This window comes from Brassica napus, chromosome C2 (genome assembly GCF_020379485.1).
Source record: "Brassica napus cultivar Da-Ae chromosome C2, Da-Ae, whole genome shotgun sequence".
In the NCBI taxonomy this organism is placed as follows: Eukaryota; Viridiplantae; Streptophyta; class Magnoliopsida; order Brassicales; family Brassicaceae; genus Brassica; species Brassica napus.
The window spans coordinates 8460357-8486842 of NC_063445.1; the positions used below are offsets into that span (position 1 = coordinate 8460357).

Genomic DNA, 26486 nt, shown 5'->3' on the forward strand with positions numbered 1-26486 from the left:
GGAGTGGTTTCGACCCTGTTGCTCTCCTCCCCCAGACTTAAACTTGCTACCATTCTTCCCATACTCCTTGCGGAGTCAAGCATCTTGGCATACCCATCTGCATCAATGTTCACGACACTCTGCTCGGCCTCGGCTCGCACTAGTGCAAGCTCCAGTGGGTCTTCGGTAAGAATCTCCTCGATCATTCCTTCTCGAGGTTGGAGTTGATCAATCCCTTCATCAACCTCAAAGGTCTGCCCATCCAACATCGGCTTCTTTAGCAACTCATCAATCTCGAACTCATAGCTTACTCCATCGTAGAACACCTCCAATATATAATCGTCATCAAACCCATGGTGTGGGCACTCTCTCTGGTACCCGTTGTACCTTTCCCAAGCTTCATGGAAAGGTTCATCAGATTTCTGCTTGAAGTTGGAGATTATATGCCTCAGAGCCGCAGTTTTGGACTTGGTGTAGAAGTGGCTCAGGAATGCTGATCAAACCTGGTCCCATGAGGTTAAAGAACCGGTTGGGAGAGATTGCAGCCAACGAGAAGCTTTTCCTTCGAGAGAGAATGGGAACAGCGTGCATTTGACATAATCCGGTGGCACTCCATTAGAGCGAGAAAAATTGCAAATCCTCTCAAAGGCCTCTATGTGGTCCATTGGTATGTCTGAAGTGAGGCCGCTGAATGTGCTCTTCTGTACCAGACCTATCACTGCAGGTTTGATCTCATAATCTTGTCGAGTACAGGGTGGAGGGTTGATGGGAGAGCGGTTTGTAGCGAAGTTCCGCGGAAGGTTTCGCTCCCCAATAAGAGCACCACGCTCCTCTCGTGTGGCGTTCTCGGCTGCTTGTTCCTGAGAAGCTTGTTGCTGATTTTGGATGGTTTGCTGCATCTGCTGTTGCTGATTCTGCATTTGTTGTTGAATGAGTGCCAATGCAGCAGTGAGGTCATCCATATTGCCATGATCACCCATGTTGGTGTCGGTTGTTCTTGGCTGTTGGCGGTTCTGTCTTTCTAATCTTGCGAGTTCGTCGTTGGTCAGTTGATGTAGTGGTCCTTGTGCGTTGCTCCGAGTATGTCTACTGGTCATGCACTTGGATCATCTGTTCCAACAAAGAAGTAGAGCAAGTTAGATATCTCAGACTAAATATTAAACCGAAAAATAAAGGTAAAAGCTTAGTCCCCGTCGCAATGGGGCCAAAACTTGATACACTAAAAATGAATTCTTGCTACTGTCAAGTTAACAGTGGTAATTGTAATATTTGAGATTCAATCCAGAAGACCAGTTTACTCTTTACTCATATGAGTTCAATAATAAGCTGAGAAACAAGTGGGGTTTTGAGAATTAATTGTGACGCAAGTAACTAGAATACCTAGAATACCTAGATGGTTCAAATTCGATTTAAATGAAGCCGGCTTAGGGTTATTAATCGGGGGTCAATGCAAAACTGAACAACTATTCAAGTGCAATGATGTGCAGTCTAGAACTCAGATCACTCGGCTAGAACAATCCACTATCGTGGTCTTGCTCCCTTTGCAGATCGGTCTTGAATCCTAAGTTCTCACTTGGAACAAGACGCGATAACAAGCCTTAGAGACAAGATCTGATTAGTTTACTTAATGCCCTAATATCTACTCTCGCTGATTAGGGATACAAAGCTCATTCAATATATGTCAATTTATCTCCTAAGCGGTTAGCTAGGTGATTAAATCAGAAATCGAACATTAAGTGATTAATTCAATGTAAGCAGTAAGAACAATATGAATGAAGAACAGTTAAGATCACTTATTTGTGTTCAGTTCATGCGGCTAACACCCTACAACCCTAAGCAAGCTTAGCCTACTACTCAATCATAAAGCAGGATGACACAGACATGGTTTCTGAATAATACTGCATATAAAATAAAGTAGAAAGACAAGGGTTCATGATGATCTTCTCGTGAGGATGAAGCCTTCTCCCTTACAAGTTGCTTAATCCAAAGAAAATAGTTCTAGGTTTCTTGCAAAAACTAGTGTAAGAAAAAGAAATGATAGCATAGGCCTTTTTATATGGAGGTGCTCGTGGTAAAGAGATAAGAGAGGGTGGAATCTAGGGCAAACTTCCGGAATATGAAGTTTCCTTAATGATCGGGAACAGTCAGACGCTTGTTCTCTTCGGGAACAACCTTCGGGTTGTTCTAGATGGCTGTTCCGCATCGTATCCTTCAAAACGACATCTGACTTCCTGAATCTCTCTTCTTTGCTCTTTCACCTGCTCCAAACCTGGAATGATATCAATTAAACACGAATTAGGACTGAGAATTAGCTCAAAGCACACATATAATGGTATTAAAAACACCATATATCAGACCCTTCTTATTTACTCCCTCCGTTTTTTTTAATATAAGTCGTTTTAGAGGATTTTTTATGTTCCAAATTATATGAAGTTTTCGATTTTCTATGTAAAATTTATTAACACTTAATGTTATATGACCAATGATAATATACTTTCTATTTTATTATTGGTTGATTTATAGTTAGGTAAATAATTAATGATGTTTTTGTTTAGAAAATATAAAAAAATTAATGATTTCTTAATCTATGTGCACAATTCTAAAACGACTTATATTAAAAAACGGAGGGAATATAATATTTCCTTGGGGTTTGCGGGAGAGTTCTTATAAACTACCAACACTTATTATATTAAACTATAACAATAACTAAATAAAATCCACTAAATTGATAAATTAAGGATTTATCTTTATGAAATCATGTTTTCTTTTGTTGGATCACTAAATAGTATTTTGAAAATCAGTGTGGTATTGAGATATAAGTACTCTAGAATTATATCGGTTTCTCAATCATTTTTTCCAAGTTTAGAATAAGATACAAAATAACAAACAGAGATCTCCATGTTATATGTGTTTTTTCAAATATCTTTAAAAATCGTTCAACAGGAATTTCTATATTTTTTTGTGTGTTGGTGATTATTGTAATCTTGTTGTGATTTGTCAATTCTCATAACTCCTCATATAGATGACTAAAGATTGTAATGATTGATAACTAAACATTGCAATAGTTAGTCAATGTTTAACCCCAAAAATTGTAATGATTTATCACTAAATACTACAATCACTAAAAATTGTAAGGATTCATCACCAAAGATTGCATTGGTTCTTCACAAAAAAGTTATATTCACCAACAGTTGCAACAATATCTTTATATATTTTAACAACTTATTTTTTAAAAATGTAATTTTATGATGAAAAGACACATCTTTATACATTTTACCAATTTCTTTTAAACCAATGCAATTCTTAAAATTAAAATTATCATTGTTAAGATAAAAAGATACATACTTATATATTTTAACAATATTTTTTAAAGAACGCAATTTTTAAGATGAAAAAAACACATTGTTAGGATGAAAATTTACAACCTTTAACATTTATTTGCAAAAAAATATACATTTTAGACATTTTGACCATGTTTCTTAACAAATACAAATTTTTAGGATAAAAAAACATATCCTTATACATACAACTTCTATTAAACCAGTGTAATTCTTAAAAATAAAAGACATTCTGTTTAAATGAAAAGTTACATATTTATATATTTGACAACATTGTTTAAAGCAGTGTCATTTTAAAATGAAAATACACTTTGTTAGGATGAAAATTTACAACTTTTGACATCTATTTGGAGAAAATATACACATTTAGACATTTTTACAACTATTTTTAATAAATTCAAATTTGGGATGAAAATACATAACGTTATACATTTTAATAACTTCATTTAAACCAATGTAATTCTTAAAATGAAAAGACACATTGTTAAGATGAAAAGATACATACTTGTATATATCTTGACACCATTTTTTAAAGCAATGCTATTTTTTTAAGATGAAAAGGCATATTGTTATGTTGAAAAGTTACAGCTATATAGTTTATAAATATATATATTATCATAAAAATAATTAATATATCCAACACTAAATTATCTCAATATTTTAGACAATTTTAATATTCTTTAAATGTATATAAAATAGTTATGAAAATAAACTAAAAGATAACTCATTAGAAACTTATGTCAATTTTAATATAAAAATTTATATCCTTAGACATTTTAAGAATTTTTCAAAAATTTATGCAGCTTTTAAAATGAAAAATCACATCTTTAGAGAAAAAGATAACTTTTTTAAAGTGTATACGATACATTATGTTAAAATACACTTTTTATACATTTTCTACAATCTCTTAAAACTAAATGTAATTTTAACATGGAAAAACACTTCATATGAAAAGACACCTCTTTATACATTTTAACAGTCTCTTAAAAGAAAAATAATGTTTAGAATGAAAAAACACACCCTTTCACTTTTTTTGGTTTCCTAACTATGATAAAAGACACTTTTTTTTACAATCTCTTAAAATTCAATGTTAATTTTAATATGAAAAGACACATTTAGAAGAAAAAAAATGAAAAGTCACCTCTTTATACATTTTAACAATCTCTTAAAAACAAATACAATGTTTAGGATGAAAAGACACACCTTTCATAATACATTTTACTATTTTAGAGATGATGTTAAAAAGAAACATATATAATTTGACAACTTCATAATGCAACTTCTTGGATAAACACAAACAAATGAATAGACACAACTCTTAACTTTTTATAAAGACATTTTTTGAAATATTTTAACTACTTTTTAAGATAATTCAAAAGATACAACTCTTCAAACAATTAATTAATGCAACTTTAGGATGAACAACACGACCAAATAAATAGAAACAACTCTTAAATTTTTAGATAAATTTTGGAGTATTTAAAATACTGATAAAAAGAAATTATTATATATTTTTTTACATTTTATTAAAATTCAATGTAATTCTTAACGTAAAACGACACATTTTTATGAAAACTCACCTTTTTATACATCTTAACAATCTCTTTAAAAAATACAATGTTTATGGTGGAAAGACTTACATTTTCATTATATATTCTAGAGATGATTTTGAAAAGAAAAATATAATTTGACAACTTCATAGTGCAACTTTTAGTATGTAACAACACAACAAAATGAATAAACACAACTCTTAAATTTTTTGAAATATACTTTTTTGGATCTTTTAACTACTTTTTAAAGTAATTAAAAAGACACAACTCTATAAAAAATTAATTAATGCAACTTTTAAGATGAAGCAACATAACCAAGTGAATAAACACAATTCTTAAATGTTTAGAAAGATACATTTTAAAATATTTAATTACTTTGTAAACTAATTCAAAAGACACAACTCTGCAAACAATTAATTAATGCTACTTTTAGTATGAGAAAATATAACCTTTGATATTAATTAGGATTCCTATTATTAATAGATATCATTTATCATCATTTTAATTCGGATTTATAATTTTGATAAAATTCGCATAAACTCTTGAAACACAGTTGAAAACTGTGAATGTCCCGCTGAATTTTGAACTCTCTGTTTAGTTTTTTGAAAGACCTATCTTAGCATAAAACTGTCTTTGACCAAATCAATAAAATAAATGTATGTGTGCGTATGCCTTTGATCTTTGATATACGTATAACGTTTAGGTACGTGTGTTATACATTCTTTTGTTAGTATTATTAAGGTATCTTTAACTCTATTGTATTTTTCATTTAAAAATAGAATAAGTGGAGTATACGGAGTAAACCCATCTCCAATAGAGCACTATTTTTTTTTCATTCTAAAATACAGTAATTCTATTAAAGTTTATATTTTCGGATTTACTCAAATGGTGTTAATCTATAATAGAGTTATAGAATAGAATAAAAATGGATGTTTTAGAGTAAATAGTTATATCCCTATTCTATTCTATTCTTAGAGTAAAATGGTTACATCACTCTATACTTTATTTTGTAATAGAGTTACTACAAAATACTATTAGAACAAAGTCTATTTTATAATATGGTTATTCTATAATAGAATTGTTTGAATTTAAAATAAAATATAGAAGAGATTATATCTCTATTGGAGATGGTCAAAGGACATCTTCATTCTCACTATAATAATGTAGTGGAAAATAGAGTATGACAAAAAAATAAAAAATTATTCTATTTATGGAGTAATTTCTTTTCTGTTCATACTTTATTTTCTATTTTTTTTTTTTTGGAGTAAATTGTAAAGTGGAGATGAAGATATTTTAAAGAATGTTTCAATCCTACTTCAATTCTCATTTTATAGTAGAGTAAAAGATAGATTTACTTTATAAATGAAATAATCTATTTTTTTTATTCATTACTCTATTATAAAGTAAAAAAATGGAGTATAATTGGAATATTTTGACTTTCTATTCTATTTTAAAAATAGAAAAAAAAATTGGAGTTTTACGTTAGAAATACTATAATCGTCAAACTGTGGCCGGACGTGATAATTCGTTTTTGTAATTAATGTTGAAAATGTGGTTGTCGGGATGACTTATTAATAGAATCTGATGTATACAAATGAATTGATCCGCACTTTTGTTTACCTAACAGTCACTGTTTGGCCATGTGGCATAATTAAACCACCTTAATTAGGGATTTGCAAATCTTCATGATGTTTTTTATATCAATTGACAATAAGATATTTCCATCACGTAAGCCATATCATAGCTTAATTCCAATTCCCTTGAACTCTAATTATCTAAATTGAATTTTAAGAATACAAGCCGACAAAAGTATATGTATACGTTTAGCAAAAGAAAAATATACGTATATGAATGTTGTTATAATATTACAAACACAATTTTTCCCAAAAAAATATTACTAACACATCAATCTATATATTTACAAATATTACTCACATGAGAACATGCATTGTCTATATAGTGTCTATCTAGATTCACATGAATATACATGTGTTTTTATGATAGCACCAAGTTCTGTTTAATTTTTCTTCCAAAAATTAAGTTTTTTTAATTAGATATTAAACCCAAACGTTTTTATAACCAAATGGGTAAAAAATATTGGTTGCACACGCCCGGATAATAAAGGTTTACAAGCTCTAGTTTACTCTGTCTTTCCTTTTTGACGTGCTCTAATTTACTTAGATCGCAATGATGCTGAGCCATTTTTTCGCCAAAATTACATGTCACTTATTGAGGGGCTGCGCACATGCGTCTTGAATCTTGTAATGATGAATGGATAATATAAACGAAGGGAACATATATGGAGCATGATGATGCATGGCCAAATAAAGGTTTTAAGACAACTCAAATAGTACGTACTTAATTAAATGTAAATAGAGATACGAACACAACAAAATGTGCCCACGAATTGAAATCATTACCCTAATTCCCTATGTTCCTTTCTTTTTGAATTTTTGCTCCAATACAATTCCATTATGACAACCTATACAGCTCATGAACTTTTAAATGATATTCTTCTTCTTTTTATGCATCGTGAGATACAAATATTGAATGAAGATCGCTTTGAGTGATGATGATCTTCTAAATTTGCAGGTTCCAGTTAAGGTGGCCCTAATTAATTCTTAAACAAGCACCGTTAATCACTTGTAGTTTTGATCGTCGCTCATATAATATTTTATTAAATCATCGATTATTTTGAGACACGAAGTTGTAAAGAAGGAAAGAATATGACAACTACACGTGCGTCTACCACAGTTTTGCTATCCGGTTACAATGTCTTAATGTTTTTTTTTCTTTTTGTAGCACATCTTAGTGTTTTTCTTATTAATACAAAATATAATCTTTATCCGTTGCAATTAACAATTTGATCGGGAAACATATTATGTATGGTAAAGAAAAAAATAAGTGTCTTACTTTAAATTTGAACCGAGCAAATCATAGTTATTCTAATTAATAATTTAGGTTTATAAATATCCAATGTGGCTGGATATAGAGTCGTGTACCAAAAACTAAAAATCACAATAATATAGCTATTTGGATAATGATTACCAAAAATAAGACATATTATTCTCATTTGTTTAGTGAAGCATACACATGTTTATTAAGTATCATTTTATAAATATTAGAAAAATTATTTGAATGAAAAAATAAAAGAAACCCAAGTCAGAACTTTGGCCTAGAAGTTGTCAGTTAACAGAAAATGAAATAAAACAAAAGTAAAGTAAAGACAAAAACGTTATCTTGTTAATTATAAGACTGCTTAAGGTATAATGCAAAATGGCATATAGGAAATGAACCGGAACACACAAATATAGTGACGAGAACCTATAATGAACTTTGTTATTGAGGGTGTCAATAAAAGTGACATATAGAAATAAAATGTGATATGTCAAAAAAAAAAAAAAAAATGTGATAAAATTGTATATCGCATTGAACTTAACGATCTAGTAGTTCAATTCCCACTGAACTCAACTATATTGTATCACACCTAGTTAGACTCGTCTTATCTTGCTATCTAAGTGCTCAAGATATTTCAAGTTAACCAAGTTGCTTTGGTCTAGTGGTATAGGAGCTCCAGCTGGAGTGCCCGTCCCTTGGTTCGAGCCTTGGCCACTGCGGAATTTACATGTGGGCTGCAGCACCCGAGACCGAAGACCGTTACACGGTGAGCCACATGGTGACGCCCTGGCAGCGTCCTTGCTCACTTCGGTCTCTAGTCTGGACCACCTCGGTGGGGCCAGGATACTCGGTTAGCAAAAAAAAAAAAAAAAGATATTTCAAGTTTTCAACTCATTATTAGATAACAAATTAATAAACATCCAGAAAAGTAATAATAAAATAACTGTAGCGACAACAAGTTAACATGTGGCAAAAGAAGCAAACAGAATGTAATCTTGAGGATATTCCATGTCTTGCTTTTTATTGTCTATTTACGGCACAATGATTAATCACGAATCTAAAGCTAGCCTACAATTGTTTTTATGAAATTCAAGATAATTTTAGTTTATTATTATAAATAATCACACTTTTCGATAGCCGCGAGGAAGAAAAGTTCATAAATTAATTAGACCTCAGAGGAACAAGATCTTATAGATTCTTTTGATGATGACCTAAGTGTAGAAAGATCATTTAGTAGGGTAGAAAGATCATTTAGTAGGGATACTAATGAGAATTATTCTCCAAAAGGAACATCAATTCATCCAAAGTAGGAGTATAAAACATTCGATTGATAACAATTTTAACAATATGGAAATAAAATTATTTCGACGGTTTAAGAATAAAATAAAATATAATAATATGGAAATAAAATGTGGAAACATGCGATTGAATCACTGGCAACTTATCGCTTTATCCAAATGCCGCTTTCATGGTTATGGCTCCCGCTACAACCTGATGAGAGGTAGAGTGTTAGAGCACATTCGTGTGTCTCTTTAGGGCATCTTTAAAAAGCCATTTAATTCCACCAAAACCCGATAAGTCCATGCTGCATCCACAAAACCGTGGGTGTCTTTAGTATCAGAATTTAATCATCGTCTTGTTATATATATTTTCGAAATATAATTTTAAGTTTTATATCTATGTATATGTGTTGACAATTTTAACTCTCACCAGCAAAATATAAAACCTAGACAAGTTTCTAACATAATTGTGCTGATCAGAGGGTCAAGATTCGTTGTCCGTGGGGAAATAATTGTACATGGGGATCTAAAACCAATATCCAATCCCCATTATATATTTATGGTACATGCCCTATAGCTCTTTTTGATATTTACAACTAATCACAGTTATGATGATGATCATGCATGGTGGTGGTGAATGGTGATGAAGACACATTACAATACTATGTTAATTTTATAATTAAGTTTCATCTACAATATCAGTTGTTGAGAATAGCTATTAACTTTTTTTTTTAGCTATTAACTTTTGATAGACATGCATTTGATCTCTCTCTTTTTTCTTTCGTGAACCCTAAACCTAAATTGTAATTAATGGCATCAAAATTGCAGATGAACCAATTATCAAAAGAAAATATTTTTTATAAAAGTATGTGAATAATATTTCTTTTGGTGTACGAAGTTACTATAGAAATTATCAATGCACTAATGTAAAAAACGGACTGTGGAATATTTTTCAAAACCATTTGACTAGCGAGTTACATCGTGCGTATATAAAGAAGCGAAGACTATTTGCCTATTACTTATTCTTGGGTTCACCCTATGGAGTGAACCTAGAGGTTCACCAATCAATAGGATTGTGTTATTTCATATTCGATATCTTTTAAAAAAGGAAACAAAATATTGTCAAATTATATTATTTTTTTAAAATTAAAAGGTAAAAAGAAATAAATAAAAAATAGTAATAACTACAAAAAAAATATTTTTAACGTCGTCAGCAAAACATTAAACCCTAAATCCTAATCCCTAAACCTTAAATCCTAAACCCTAAACCCTTAACCCTTGGGTAAACCCTAAATTCTAGGATAAATTTTAAACTCTAAGATAAATCTTAAACTCTAAATCAAAATCACTAAACACGAAAACACTCAAGGGTTTAGGATTTAGAGTTTTAGGGTTTAGTGTTTTTATTTAGAGTTTATGATTTATCCAAGGGTTTAGGGTTTACCCAAGGGTTTAGAGTTTATCCAAGGGTTTAGGGTTTACCCAAGGGTTTAGGTTTACCAAAGGGTTTAGGGTTTAGGATTTAGGGTTTAGGGATTAGGATTTAGGGTTTAGGGATTAAGATTTAGGGTTTATTATTTTGCTGACGACGTTAAAAATATTTTTTTAATTCTTTTTTCTGTAGCTGCTATTTTTTTTTTTACTTTTTTATTTTAAAAACATAATATAACTTGATAATATTTTGTTTCCTTTTTTAAAAGATATCGAATTTGAAATAATGAAATCCTATTGGCTGGTGAATCTAAAGGTTTACCCTAGGGGGTGAACCCAAGAATAACTCCTATGACTTATTCTTGGGTTCACCCCATAGGGTGAACCTAGAAGTTCACCAACCAATAGGATTGTGTTATTTCATATTCGATATCTTTTAAAAAAAGAAACAAAATATTGTCAAATTATATTATTTTTTTAAAATTAAAAGGTAAAAAGAAATAAATAAAAAATAGTAATAACTACAAAAAAAATATTTTTAACGTCGTCAGCAAAACATTAAACCCTAAATCCTAATCCCTAAACCTTAAATCCTAAACCCTAAACCCTTAACCCTTGGGTAAACCCTAAATTCTAGGATAAATCTTAAACTCTAAGATAAATCTTAAACTCTAAATCAAAATCACTAAACACGAAAACACTCAAGGGTTTAAGATTTAGAGTTTTAGGGTTTAGTGTTTTTATTTAGAGTTTATGATTTATCCAAGGGTTTAGGGTTTACCCAAGGGTTTAGAGTTTATCCAAGGGTTTAGGGTTTACCCAAGGGTTTAGGTTTACCAAAGGGTTTAGGATTTAGGATTTAGGGTTTAGGGATTAGGATTTAGGGTTTAGGGATTAAGATTTAGGGTTTATTATTTTGCTGACGACGTTAAAAATATTTTTTTAATTCTTTTTTCTGTAGCTGCTATTTTTTTTTTACTTTTTTATTTTAAAAACATAATATAACTTGATAATATTTTGTTTTCTTTTTTAAAAGATATCGAATTTGAAATAATGAAATCCTATTGGCTGGTGAATCTAGAGGTTTACCCTGGAGGGTGAACCTAAGAATAACTCTTTGCCTATTGAAGCAAGTGGTTTTCCAATATTCTCACGTGACTGCAATTTTATTGCAGATTTTCTTTTTAGAATAAAAAATATTGAATGTATAGTTTTGAAAGCATATTGAAGGTATACTTTTAAATAAAAAAATTAAAGGTTTTCGGCCACCCGGACATCTAATAGAATAAGATCCAAACTATTTAAAATTAATTCTTTTAAAAAAATTCCCCACGAAAATCAAACTCATAATCCTTTAAATCCTGTTAGATAATCAAAAATTTTTATCCATCAGACCAATCCTTTATTGGCTATTGAATGTATATTAATCACAGAACTTCATATCATAAGCTATAAAGATGTATATCATAAGCTAACATTATATGACATACATAAATATATGATTAATATCATCTAACAATTTTAATCGGGTCAACTGAATTAATTAGTTAATTATATAAATATCCATTCAATAAACGAGTACTTTAAATAAAATAATATTAGTTAAAATATACCAAAATATTATTAACTCGCCCAGTAATAATTATCTAAACAAAACAACTTACAGAAACCCGTACAATATACATGCGTCTCCATGGGTGGCTCTATAAATACAGATCTACTACTACTCTTCATTGATATAACCAAAGCTAAAGCGTTCAAACATATTTCCCAGAAAAATATGGCAAGTAATAATTTTCCATCACAAAGTCATCTTCTAGTAATAATAATATTTATCACAACTCTTTTAACTCCGATCACAACCAACAACACATCACCACAACCATGGAATATCCTTTCCAACGACAACTTCGCCGGAAAACTGACCTCCGCATCCTCCTCCGTCGAAGCAGCTGCCATCGATTTCGGCCACGTCACCAAAATTCTACCCTCAGCCGTCTTAAACCCTTCCTCCGTCCAAGACATCATCGATCTCATAAAACTTTCTTTCGACTCTCAATCCTCTTTCCCTATAGCCGCTCGTGGCCACGGACACAGCTTCCGTGGCCAAGCCGCTGCTAAAGACGGAGTCGTGGTCAACATGCGGTCAATGGTAAACGAGGACCGAGGCATAAAGGTGTCTAGGACCGGTTTATATGCGGATGTGGACACTGCATGGCTATGGATTGAGGTGTTGAATAAAACGTTGGAGTTGGGGTTAACGCCTGTTTCTTGGACGGACTATTTGTATTTAACGATCGGTGGAACGTTATCCAACGGCGGAATAAGCGGACAAACGTCTCGGTACGGTCCACAGATCAGTAATGTTCTAGAGCTGGATGTTATTACTGGTACGTACCATGCTTTTACATATATTCCAAATCTATGCAATATTTACTTCGTACGTTTGACGACAAAAATAAAATACAATAAAATCGTACGTTTTTTAGATCTGCGTGGTCACTTGTGTTTATGCTCTTGTTTTGTTTATATTGTTTGTGTCTTTTGTACATATTTCTCGAACTAGCTTTTCTTGTTTTCACACATCTAGCTAATCACATTATTTTTGTGTCTAAGAGTAGAAAGAAACACGGGCTATGTATAAAATAGGTGGTTGTTAGAAAAGATTTTTCTTTGTTGTACGTAGTGATAGAAGATTTAGCATTATTGCTGTTTTTGCAACAAAAATTTCAAATTAAAATTCGTGAAAGATACGTGTAATTATAATATATTGTCTCTACTTGAAAGTGTTGCACAAAAAAAGTGTCTACTTGAAAGTTGAAACAGAACAATTTTTTTTTGATTTTATGTTTTTATTACGATTTTGTACTAACGCTATATATAACAAGTTCAATTACTAACTAAATAGTTTTTCAAATTTTGAATTTTATAATTTCTTACATATTATGGATGTTTCGTCGAATCTAAGTTTGATCTCCGCGAAATTTACATAATGGTCACGCCGCGCACGTTAATGTTATGTAATTGTTCATATAAACCGGTGACAAACAAATATTCAACCAAAAATGGTCCCACGCGTATGTTTTTTCACGAGGTTTCTTGTGGCATAGAGACAAAACTCAAAAGCTTATAACGTTTGGTCATAACCAGGTGTAAATTTTCTTATTACAGCTAATAGTTGTACCACTATGTCCACATATGCATCCATATATAATTCCATATACAAACACTGTTGGTCTCAAGTTTAGTTCGTTTACGAAGACTTTCTAGTTCCAAAGTTTGGTTAGGAGATAAGATATATTAATGGGACCGACTTTAACATTTTAGGCTTAAAACAACGATAGTTTTATTTGAAACTCGTTGCATCTTTTCTATAAACTATGATATTCTTTGTATAGTCTTACGGTCCAAATATGTTGAAATAGTTTAAGACTGAACTTTCTAATTGGGTCAGTTATTTTTCCCCGGAACTTTATAGGAAAAGGGGAGATTGCAACTTGTTCCAACGACACGAACTCAGATCTTTTCTACGCGGCGTTAGGAGGTTTGGGTCAATTCGGAATTATAACAAGAGCCAGGATTAAACTCGAATTAGCTCCAAAAAGGGTATGTTAAATATGTAAATTATTCAATATATATTTTATACAAGTAAGAATATTTACCGAAATTTTTGATTAAATATATCTCTTTTGTTGGAAACTTTTCAGGCTAAATGGTTAAGGTTTCTATACACTGATTTCTCTGAATTCACAAGAGATCAAGAACGATTGATATCAGAAACGGACGGTTTACATTTCTTGGAAGGTTCCGTTATGCTTGACCATGGCCCACCTGATAACTGGAGATCTACTTACTATCCACCGTCCGATCACTTGAGGATCGTCTCAATGATCAAACGATACCGTGTCATCTACTGTCTCGAAGTCGCCAAGTATTACGACGAAACTTCTCAACACTCAGTCAACGAGGTCCGTACACATATACACGATCTCTACTCATAATTAAACAACTCTATCTTATATTATATGTTTCTTAATTTTCTCAATTATTTAAACTATGCAGGAAATTGAGAAGTTAAGCGAGAGTTTGAACTATGTAAGAGGGTTTGTGTACGAGAAAGATGTGACGTATATAGATTTCTTGAACCGGGTTCGAACGGGAGAGCTAAACCTGAAATCCAAAGGCCAATGGGATGTTCCACATCCATGGCTTAATCTCTTTGTACCAAAATCTCAGATTTCAAGATTTGATTATGGTGTCTTTAAGGGTATTATCCTTAGAAATAACATCACTACCGGTCCACTTCTTGTTTATCCCATGAAGCGCATTATGTAAGTTAAAACTATAGAGCGATCATCCATTCAATTTTTTTTATTAAAGTTCTTACTAAATGTTTATGGCCTCCAAAATTTCAGCTTTGTGTTTAAATAACTGACTTTTAAGGTTTTGCTTCAGGTGGAATGATCAAATGTCTACCGCTATACCCGAAGAAGATGTATTTTATGCGGTAGGGTTCTTACGATCTGCCGAGTTTGACAATTGGGAGGCTTATGATAAAGAAAATATGGAGGTATTAAAGTTTTGTGAGGATGCTAAAATGGATGTCATACAGTATCTTCCTTATCATGCATCACAAGAAGGATGGGTTAGACATTTTGGTCCGATGTGGAATACTTTTGTAGAGAGAAAATATAGATACGATCCTAAAATGATATTGTCTCCAGGACAAAATATATTTCGATAAATAAACTTGTGTTAGGCAATAATTATGTTAATTGTTAGTCGTTGTCGTTCTCACTTTATGTGTTTGGCCACGCTTTTCATTGATTCTGATTGCTATATTTACTTTAGACTATTGGAAGTTCCACTTGAATAAATCATAAGAAATAATCTAAAGTTTGGTGGGAGATTTTTGGTGATAAGGAATTAAAAATAAAACCATAATGATGGTAAGAAAGTGGAAATTGATACGAAAGTGAAGGACATGATCATAAGATTTGAAAGTACAAATGTGAAACCTATCTTTCGATCTCTGTAAGTAACAATTGAACATACATGTATATATTAAACAGTTAATAAAGCGAATAATAAATCATTTTGTCTGAGAAATGTTCCCAAGCCTTTTTGTTACAGTCTGCGGGAAAGCAGGAGACATCCAAACTTCTTGCCTCCTTTCTCGTTTTTTTAATATTGTTTTTTTGTACTTTGAAGATCTTGGTCGAGCGAGATCCACGTATGAATCGAATATTTTAAATCACTTAAAACATATGGTAAATTAATAATCAAAAGTATAATAATCACTACAGTTAAATAGTATATGTTTTTGATCAGCTGTCTAAATTCAGTTGATTTTAAGTTTTGTTTGTTTATAGAAAAGGATTGCGATTAATTTATTAAGCAAAATCATGAAAATGACAAAAGCGTCGTGCAAAGTGGAAAGCATATGATGAAAGTTCAGCTGTTAAGCTTAGTGATCCGAAGGAATCTCCAACCTAAATTTTCATAGTGAGTAGTAAGTACCGAATATTTATAAGAGCAAATCTCCAAAATAACACTTTTTTAAATTTATATCACAAAAATAGCACTCAAAAACAAAAATGACCAAAATAGCACATTTCTAAGTTTATCCTTTGAAAATTTTAATTTTTTTATTTTTCAAAATTTGAAATCTTATCCCCAAAATCTCATTTCTCAACTCTAAACCCTAAACTCTAAACCCTAAACCCTAAACCTTAAACTCTAAATCCTAAACCCTAAACTCTAAACCCTAAACCCTAAACCCTAAACCCTAAACTCTAAACCCTAAACCCTAAACTCTAAACCCTAAACCCTAAATCCTAAACCCCACCCTTTAACTCTAAACCCTAAGTTTGTGACTTTTGATAAAACATTAAGTGCTATTTTTGTGACTTTTGACCTTGAGTGCTAGTTTGAGAACAAAAACTTGATTTAGTGCTATTTTTGTCTTTTTCTCTATTTATAATTAATCTCTTCTGTATTAAAAGAGAAACGTTGTAATAAACGCGTCCACACTAAACTGGACCCATGTCACGTGTAGAAACATTATAATAAATGCGTTCACATTAAAATGGACACATGTCACATGTATAGAGCTTTTCAGCCAAACTCTACATAAATATGTTCACACTATGTACTTTATTGTTTTTTCTTTAATATAAAACTCACATGCATAATTCTTCTTTATATTATTTTTACTGTTTACAAACATAGCTAGACAAATTATTCATAAATTTTGATTCGAATCGTTATTCATTTTGATTCGAACCAAAAAATCCGGATATCCATTACTCTACGAAGCAAATCAAATACTAAAATGCAATATCCGTAAAAAAAAAAAGCAAATCACAAATATCAATATTTATAGGAAGTTCCGGATGTCAGGTTGATTCGTCCCGTCCCATCCCGTACCGCAGCGGGCTCGTCTTCGAGCGGGTCACGGCGGGTCAGGCCCGCGCGGGCTGCAGTCCTCAAAATGGCTGACCAAACCCGTACCGCAAAACATGTAGGCCTTTGCGGATCGGCCCGCGGGACATAGAATTACAAACGGACATATGGTTCCTGAACGCTTCAAGACATGATCCAGGACGCTTTATTAGTTTCATGACGCTTTATCAGTTTCATGACGCTTTATCAGTTTCATGACGCATCAGTAAATGAGCTTAGTCGAGGATTGAACTGAATAAAGCAATACACTAGTTAGTTGAAGATTTTGTTGGATCAAAACACTAGTTTATTTACTTTTGTTAGACTCCAAATATTTTAAAAATAAACAATATTAGTTGCTGAATCCAAATATTATAACTCATAAGTTCATAACAAATGATTTAGTTTTCAGAAACCAAAATTAAATAAAACCAATACCAAATCAAAGATGCTAATCCCAAAAATAAATAAATAAAAAACACCAATCACACTTCTTGTTCTTCATCTTTATCACCAACAAGCGACAAAAAGATGGAAATTTCTCTTCTTCACCATCAACTTCATCTTTTACAAATAAGAATAATAGAGATATATTGAAACCTAAAACTCCAAAATGTATGATATTGTGAACAAATACACATAGGCCAAACTATGAAGAACCCATGGCGGGAACTAGATCTTCTTATTCGGTGGAAAGTGAGTTTTCAAACTTCTTATAATAACTCGAAGAAGCTCCACCGGTGCAGATCGAAGGTGCTTGGGAGACCGGAAGCATCATCGACCATGAAACCACCATCACCGGAGCTACATAATGTCGAATCGCCTTCTCTCTCTCTCTCTCTCTCTCTCTCTCTCTCTCTCTCTCTCTCTCTTTCTCTCTCTCTCTCTCTCTCAATGTTTTAGGCGAAAGCAGAATGGGGACTTAGGGTTGCGGGTCTTCAAAATCCCGCAGGTTAAGCTCATCCCGCTTTCGACCCGTCCCGCTTTCGACCCGTCCCGCTTTGAACCCGTCCCGCGAGCCCCGCAATTTTGCGGGCTTACCAAATGGAGGCCCAATCCCGCCCCGCAGCAAGCCTTTACGGGTCAGGCCCGCGGTCCAGGTCCTTGATTGCCATCCCTATTAGGAACGGATATCCAATTTGATCTGTTATATGCATATATATATATATATATATTTAAAGCATTATATATAAGTTATATATTATAGTTTATATAAATTTTACAATATTTTTGTTTTTGAATAATTTAATTTTTAGGAATTTTATTTTTCATGTATTATTTTGAAAAAATGTCATTTAATATTAATTAACAGTATCTTTATATATTTATCAACCATCTATATATACTTTTACATACACATATATGTGCACATTGACGTGAGCACCTTATAACTAAGTATTTACCACTACGGAAATATCTAATTTTTTTGAAGTTAAAATATTCTTTTTCTTAATGCTTCTTTCACTATCGACCAAATTGTAGTAAAATGATTTGTCTTAATAATTTTTTTAACTATTATCCGTTTAGAAACTATAATATGAAAGCATTGGTTCGACATCACGACTATCTAAGATTCATAACATGAAAACAAACAAATAATAGTAATTTTTGATTATCACAGGGAAAAAAAACCAAAAACATCAAACATTTTAACCGAACAAACCAAATAAATATTGATTTAAAATGATAGTTATATTTTAGGAGATTAAAAACAAAAAAAACAACCTAAAACCGAACTGATATCCAGATTTAACAGATTAATGTCTTTTTTATTAAATAATAATGAAAGTAATAATCACATTCCGCGCAAAACGTGAGTTATTACCTAGTACAATAGATAATCTATAAGATTGGGTCTAAATGGTGAGCAAGATAATGAGTATGAATAGTGAATTCCTTATCATTCCTTACAATTTATACCATTTATAAGGAATATTTGTTCCTTATGATTCTTTAATATTCCTTAAAATTTAAGGAATAATAGACTACAATTATTCCTTATCAAATTAGAAGAGGAATAAATTTTCCTCTTGTTTTATTTCTCTTCATTCATTTTCTTTATATTCCTTATATTTCTTTATGGTCACCGGTTAGAGCCAATCTATATCATGTGAAAAGCCGAAACGTTTAGAGATTGCTACCTAAATATTTTATAATGTAAAATCTCATTGCATCATAACTAAAAATGCAATCATGATGAGATTCCCTTGCATTATTTTATACCTTTGGTCTAATTACTATCTACATTATATATTACAAAATTTTCACTTAGTTTAATTTACAAAAATAAATTTGAAAACGAACAAATAATAAAATAAAATAAAAATCGATAAAATGCTATGGTAACTATTTTTAGGGATAGCACTAGGTTCGTTCATGGAAGTAATGCAGAGGCGGGCGTAGTCCAAATTAACAAGAATGTTGATGAACCACTGAGGTTTTAAAGACAATTTCAGTTCACTCTGGGGGTTAACACTCTCCTCCGTTTGATGTTTGAAAGGCTGAGAGGCCTTTGTGAAGTATATGAGATGTCGACTCATGATTTATGTGCGTGTCTTATTCAAAATGGTGGTCCCTAATATGGAGGAGATGATGATGAAGACATCTGATAATGCCATTTTAGACAATTTATCGAGCCAAAGTGTTCACAATGAGAAGTTACATGAAGATAATCAGAGAGAAGAGGATGTTGTTGTGCCTAAGTATCCAAAAGAGGATCACAATGAAATGGTGCAGAGACTGCAGGAGGCTAATGACGGTGATGAACTTCGGTCATGAACAACAATACCAAATATGTCCACCAATGATCTTAACATGAAGGAGATGTTTAATCCGTAAACTCTTTTGCTGACAAAGGCGACGTTGGAAATGGATTAAAACGTAAGGGATGGTTAACAGCAGCAGATAGTAATACAAGTAAATTTACATAGATGAAAAGAAGAAAATGAAGCAGAGCGAAAATAGGTAAGCGAAACAAAACAGAGCAAAAGGCTGATATGAAAGGTGATACAAATGGAGCGAGCTCAATAAATGAGGAAACCAACAACACTGAGAGAGGCAAGGTGGACCCAGAAATACCTCTTCCAACATGAGAGTATTGTCTAGGTCTAGACATTGACTCGACAGTCCAACATCTACGGAGATAATCAAAAGTATCTCCCAGACATTATTTGCCTATTTGAAACGTAGCACCAAGATGACTATTGCTATGTAGGTGCATAGTTAGGTTTTCAATATTATGTACATTGGAAGCATCATGTACATTTTATTTTTGTTAGTCATTGTTATAATATGATGGATTGTAAAGTTCTGTGTAATGAATTTTTTCTACTTTTCTTTTATGTATGTTCACCCAAATCCATCGTTTAGGCAACATATATGGGAAATGTTGGAGAGACTGAGTACTAATCGACAAGGAGAAACTTAGTTAGAATTAAGAGATTTTAATAAGATCTTTGTTAATATGAAAAAACAGGAGGAAGAATCAGGTTGCACTACAAGAAAAATGGGTTTTAATAGCAGACCGGAATAGCGTTTTTTTCGATTGTGCTATGGTAGTTATACTCGTGTTTTAAAGATAGCGGTTGTATATTTCCAAACGTTATGTTACAGTTTCGAGTTGAAAAATCATAATTAAGCGTATGGTTTGAAAGAAGACGCTTAATTAATATAGCAGATTAAAAATAAAAGTGTTATGCTTGATTACGCGGTAATGACCGCGACACTTAGAAATAATTTGGCTCCTAAAACCCAATTAGAATCCAAAATTAATCCCAAATTAGTAGGGTTTCGTTCTTCCCTCTCTCTCTTTGTTTTTCACTCTCCATCGAACACTTTAACTCCATTTGCTCGATAGACTCGACCTCAATCTCTTTCACTCGAATTTTCATTCTCAATTCCTCAGCTCCAACGATTACTCAACGTGGATTAACTCTTATTGAAATCCCCTTTGATTGAAATCCTTTCCGATTCCATCGAAGGTGAACTCGGGTTTCATCTCTTTTCTATCCTAATCGATTGAAAATCGATTTATCTCTTCTCTATAACTGATTTAGGGTTATTGCATGATTAATTGAATCGGTTTTGCATACTTGTTTGCAGGAACCTTTATTTTCCGACAGCTTTGGCTTAAGGTATTTGTTCTTTTCAATTTCTGGGTTTCTCTTTTACTTGTTCATTTCTGTAAAATCTTGTATCTTACTTAACAACATTGTCTTCTTTTGTAGGAGACTCTAATTTAAATCCGAAGAGATTTTTTTAAGGTGATAAATCCCATTCTGTTTTGCTGTTAAATCCCTTATTGTTTTGTTGTTCTGGCTTGATAAAGTGAGACTCTTGTTTGTTCATTTCGTCGGAGCTGTATCATGGATAAATCTTGGGTCTGGTTACCAAGGTATTAACTTCACTTGTTCTTTTAAAAAAATTTAAGTCTCAGTGTTTAGTTCTCACTTGTTTTAACCATACAGGAATAGCCTTGAGTATGAGAAAGGAGCTAGTGAGTTCGTGTCTTCTTCATCAAAACGTTTAGGTGATCCAGATGAAATGTTTTGCCCTTGTGTTGATTGTCGCAATGTCTGCCACCAATCTAGTGAGAAAGTTTTTGAGCACCTGGTGATTAGAGGAATGGATGAGAAGTACAAGAGCTCTAAGTTTTGGTCTAAACACGGGGAGACAAGACCTGATAAGTCAGCTAATGTGATCTGGTCTGAAAATGAGGCTTACGACTTGTTCAGAGCAACCTTCATGCGAAGTCAAGGCAGCGAAGGATACGCAGAGGAGAATGCTGGAGTGTTTGAGGGCACTGATACACCAGAAGAAGTTGAGTTTAGAAAGAAGTTAAAGGATGCAGAAACTCCGTTGTACCCAAACTGTCTGAAATTTACGAAGGTTGCTGCAATCATGGGACTTTACAGGATAAAGGTGAAGAGTGGGATGTCTGAGAACTATTTCGATCAGCTTCTGTCCCTAGTTCATGATCTGCTTCCCGGTGAAAACGTTCTACCTAAGTCTACAGATGAGATGAAGAAGTTTCTGAAACAGTTTGGTTTTGGGTATGATATCATCCATGTCTGCAAGAATGACTGCATTTTGTATAGAAAAGAGTTTGAGGATGCAGTCAGCTGTCCAAGATGTAGTGAATCAAGATGGGAGAAGGATAAGCAGACTGGTGAGGAGGAGGAATGGATTCCTGTTAAGGTGCTTAGGTATTTTCCGATTAAAGACAGGTTCAGGAGAATGTTTAGATCAAAGCGGTTGGCAGAGGACTTGTGTTGGCACTCCACTAATGCTTCTGAAGATGGAACTATGCGTCATCCAGTAGATTCATTGACTTGGGCTCAGATAAACAACAAATGGCCAGAGTTCGCTGCTGAAGCAAGAAACCTAAGACTAGGTATTTCAACAGATGGCATGAATCCGTTCTCTATCCAGAACACGAAGCATAGCACATGGCCAGTTCTATTAGTCAACTACAATATGGCTCCGACAAAGTGTATGAGGTCCGAGAACATCATGTTGACAATGTTGATACCTGGTCCAACCGCACCTAGCAACAACATTGATGTATATCTACAACCATTGATAGAGGACTTGCATGATTTGTTGACAGAAGGTATGGAAGTTTATGATTCGTTTAAGAAGGAGAGTTTTACACTTAGAGCTGTGATGATGTGGAGTATCACCGATTATCCTGGTTTAGGCACATTAGCTGGGTGTAAAGTGAAAGGGAAGCAAGCGTGTAATGTCTGCGGGAATGGTACACCTCATAGGTGGCTAAAGTTTAGTCGCAAACATGTTTACATGGAGAACAGGAAGCGGCTCAGGCCTAGTCATCCTTATAGAAGAAGGAAAGAATGGTTTGACAATACAGTGGAGGTTGGTACTGCAAAGAGGATTCAAAGTGGCTGCGATATATTTGACAGTCTTAAGGACTTTAAAAACGATTTTGGGAAACCTTTACCTAAGAAGAGTAAGCGGAAAAGGATAGAAGGAGGTGAAGATGATGTTCTTTCAGCTGACGACTGTGAGGAAGATGATGATCTGCGGCGGTGGAAGAAAAAATATATTTTCTTTGACTTACCTTATTGGAAGGTATGTTTTATTTTACAAGTTACAAATACTGTATTAGATTTCTGCAGATACTAATGTTATATTCTGAAAAATTGCAGGATATGCCTGTGAGGCATAACATCGACGTCATGCACGTCGAGAAGAACGTGTCTGATGCGCTGTTGTCTATACTGATGCATAGTGCGAAATCTAAGGATGGACTGAAAGCAAGAAAAGATTTAGAAGAGATGGGTATTAGAAGCAACTTACATACACAAGCTAGGGGGAAGAAAACTTACTTGCCTCCAGCTGCGTATTGGCTTTCAAAGGAAGAGAAAAGAAAGTTCTGCCGAAGGTTATCCAACTTCAGAGGCTCTGATGGATACTGTGCCAATATAGCTAACTGTGTCTCACTGGATCCTCCTTCTATTGGCGGCATGAAGTCACATGATCATCATGTTCTTATGCAGAATCTCTTACCAGTAGCGTTGAGAGGTTTACTTCCTAAAGGACCTCGGATAGCAGTGACTCGCATATGCAATTTCTTCAACAAACTCTGCCAACGCATTCTTGATCCAGAGATGCTACTTGCACTAGAAACAGAGATTGTGGAGACAATGTGCCAGCTAGAGAGATTCTTTCACTGCAATTTCTTCAACAGACTCTGCCAATGCATTCTTGATCCAGAGATGCTACTTGCACTAGAAACAGAGATTGTGGAGACAATGTGCCAGCTAGAGAGATTCTTTCCACCTGCATTATTTGATATCATGTTTCACCTTCCACTGCATCTGGCAAGAGAAGCACGCTTGGGTGGCCCAGTTCACTTCAGGTGGATGTACCCATTCGAGAGGTAATATTCTTGTTGTTTTCACTACGGCTTCCAAGTAAAAAATAGTATTTATGTCAATAATTTTTTTATATTGTTTTGTAGGTATATGAAGACACTTAAGGCATATGTGAAGAATTTTGCAAGACCTGAAGCTTGTATGGCCGATGGATATCTTGCTGGTGAATGCCTCGCATTTTGTGTGGAGTTCTTGCAAAAATCAGTTCCAGTAGAAGAAGCAATTACAAGAAATGATGATGTAGAGGCGACTCAAAATGTACTAGATGGCCGTCCACTGCAAAAAGCTACAGAAGTCACACTTACTGATAAGGAGAGAGATATAGCTCATCGGTACATCCTCATGAATACTGCAGTCTTGGATCCTTATGTTCAGTAAGTTACGATTCACTTTAATTTTTTAAGATTGATTGTTCAATAATTTACTAAAGTAATGGATGTTTACAGGATGCACTTAGAAGAACTACAAGCTACTGACGCAAAATGCGCAAGAAATGGAACTGTCTTATGGAAATGCCATACATATAGGTTTTCAAACTGGATAAAAGAGAAGGTATGATTTACTTATTTAAGTCTCATAACTTACGTTTACATAATCAACAATATTGATATGTGATTATTTACTATTAGATCCCTAATAACTCAAAGGAGCATTCACAAAGGCTCAGATGGCTTGCTTTTGGACCTAGAAATGTTGCACACACGTACAAGGGATTTATAATTAATGGACATTGTTACCAGACGAAAGATGTTAAGCGGAAGACTCAGAACAGTGGGGTTACAAATGAAGCATTCTCCATGTGCAGAGCTAGTGCCAATGATGCGAACCAACAGACAGACATGGTAGCATACTTTGGAGTCATTCAGGAGATCATATTGCTTGACTACCACATGTTTGAGGTGCCTCTGTTTAAGTGTAGTTGGGCTCATAAAGGGAGAGGAGTGAAAGAGGAAGACGGTTTCACACTGGTCAATCTCCATATGAACCAGTCATCATTTGTTAATGATCCTTACATTCTGCCTTCTCAAGCTAAACAAGTCTTCTACTCTAGAGAAGATGACAGCTCACCTTGGTATGTTGTTATGAGAGCACCACCTAGAGGATACCATGAGTTAGAGACTGAAGAGGAAGTTAGTTCTGCACCCGTAACAGTTGAGCATGAAGAAGATACTGGAGATCAAGCATCTGATGATGAGAGTTTTTGTGTTAGGAATGATTGTGAGGGTGTTTTTATATATGAGTAATGATAGTTTGTTGTTGTTTCAGGTAAGCTGGTACAATGACTTCCAAAGCTGTTACTGAGAAGGCGCGTCGCAGTAAGAGCCAAGCTGGCCTTGATGTTAGTCCACAAGTGTCTTTAACCGCGAAGAAACCTAAGAAGAATGGTCCAAAGGTTAATGCAGAATTACAGTCACCAGCTGAAGAAATGGAAGATGTCGAGCTTACCGGTTCTGAAGAAGTCGAACAAGATGCAGAACCAAAAGAAGAAGAAGAAGAAGAAGAAGAAGAAGAAGAAGAAGAAGAAGAAGAAGAAGAAGAAGAAGAAGAAGAAGAAGAAGAAGAAGAAGAAGAAGAAGAAGAAGAAGAAGAAGAAGATAAAGACGATGAGACTGAACCACCAGAAGAAGAAGAAGATAAAGACGATGAGACTGAACCACCAGAAGAAGAAGAAGATAAAGACGATGACACTGAACCACCAGTAGAAGAAGAAGGTAAAGATGATGAAACTCAACCTCCTTCCATAAACAGAGTCAGCACTCCATCTGAGACACAGACTCAACAGTCAGATAACCAAGTGAAGAAGACAAGAGGTCCAACAAAAATGCAAAAGTCGCAAAACATATAGAGGACAAGGTAGAGGTCGAGTTTAATGCTCTATGAGAGCATGTTGGTCGTGGATCAGTGACATTGTCCTCCTTCCTTGGTCCTCTTGTCATAGAGCATGTGTCTGTACTGCTAGATGACTGGAGACATCTAGAAGAGAAAACAAAAGATGCTTTGTGGGAGGAAATACATGTGATTTTGTCAACTCTATCTTACAGTGAGATAAATGAATACGCATTGAATTTTGATATGTGTTGCAGGGAAGATTCAACTTGACAGAAGAATGGCAAAAGGATGTAGTGTTCAAGCAGATGGGTTGTTTGTGGAAGGCCTCTAAATCTAGACTTTCTTCCATGGTTAGAGCTACAAAAAACAAGGCTCAACTACAGAAGATGAAACCCGGCAACATACAATCTGCTACATCTTGGAACAATTGGGTGAAAGGAAGATGTACTTCAGCTTTTCAGGTAATATCATATGTGTCTTACGTAGAATAAATTTGGGTATGTAAGTAGGATTAATTTGTAATTGTTCTTGTTTATCGGTAGGAACAAAGTGATAAGTACAGGGAACTCAGGAAGGGTCAAATTCCTCATACCACTAGCCGTAAAGGCATGATTCGGCTTGCAGATGAGATGGTATGGTTTTCGTATTCAAACGCAAGATATGTGTTAATTAGAAACAAATCTCTTGACAGGATTTTAATTTAACTTGTAGAAAAAAAAACACTTCAGATCCTAAGCAAGTAACTAGAACTAAGGTTTGAGTTGCTGGTCATACGCATTCTGATGGAAGACCAGTGCGTGAAGAATTCGAAGATACCGTAGTAAGATTAAATGTCAACAG

The 26486-nt window shown here is 33.6% G+C and overlaps 2 protein-coding genes and 1 non-coding gene across 3 annotated transcripts; all 3 read left to right on the plus strand.

Moving 5' to 3' along the window:
* The first annotated feature begins 327 nt into the window (after nucleotides 1-327).
* On the plus strand, nucleotides 328-434 carry LOC125582744. Its single transcript, XR_007320198.1, has one exon. It is a non-coding gene; the product is annotated as a small nucleolar RNA R71 (small nucleolar RNA).
* Nucleotides 435-12154: 11720 nt separating this feature from the next.
* Nucleotides 12155-15372, plus strand: LOC106374136 (cytokinin dehydrogenase 3). The gene is made up of 5 exons (XM_013814227.3): nucleotides 12155-12866; nucleotides 13955-14082; nucleotides 14184-14444; nucleotides 14539-14807; nucleotides 14932-15372. Exons 1-5 carry the CDS (start codon nucleotides 12170-12172, stop codon nucleotides 15218-15220), a joined length of 1644 nt encoding a protein of 547 aa, XP_013669681.3. The 5' UTR covers nucleotides 12155-12169; the 3' UTR covers nucleotides 15221-15372.
* Nucleotides 15373-19485: 4113 nt separating this feature from the next.
* On the plus strand, nucleotides 19486-25060 carry LOC106365895. Its single transcript, XM_048748683.1, has 6 exons — nucleotides 19486-19691; nucleotides 21387-23010; nucleotides 23088-23821; nucleotides 23903-24190; nucleotides 24263-24368; nucleotides 24446-25060. Exons 1-6 carry the CDS (start codon nucleotides 19486-19488, stop codon nucleotides 25058-25060), a joined length of 3573 nt encoding a protein of 1190 aa, XP_048604640.1.
* Nucleotides 25061-26486: the final 1426 nt, after the last annotated feature.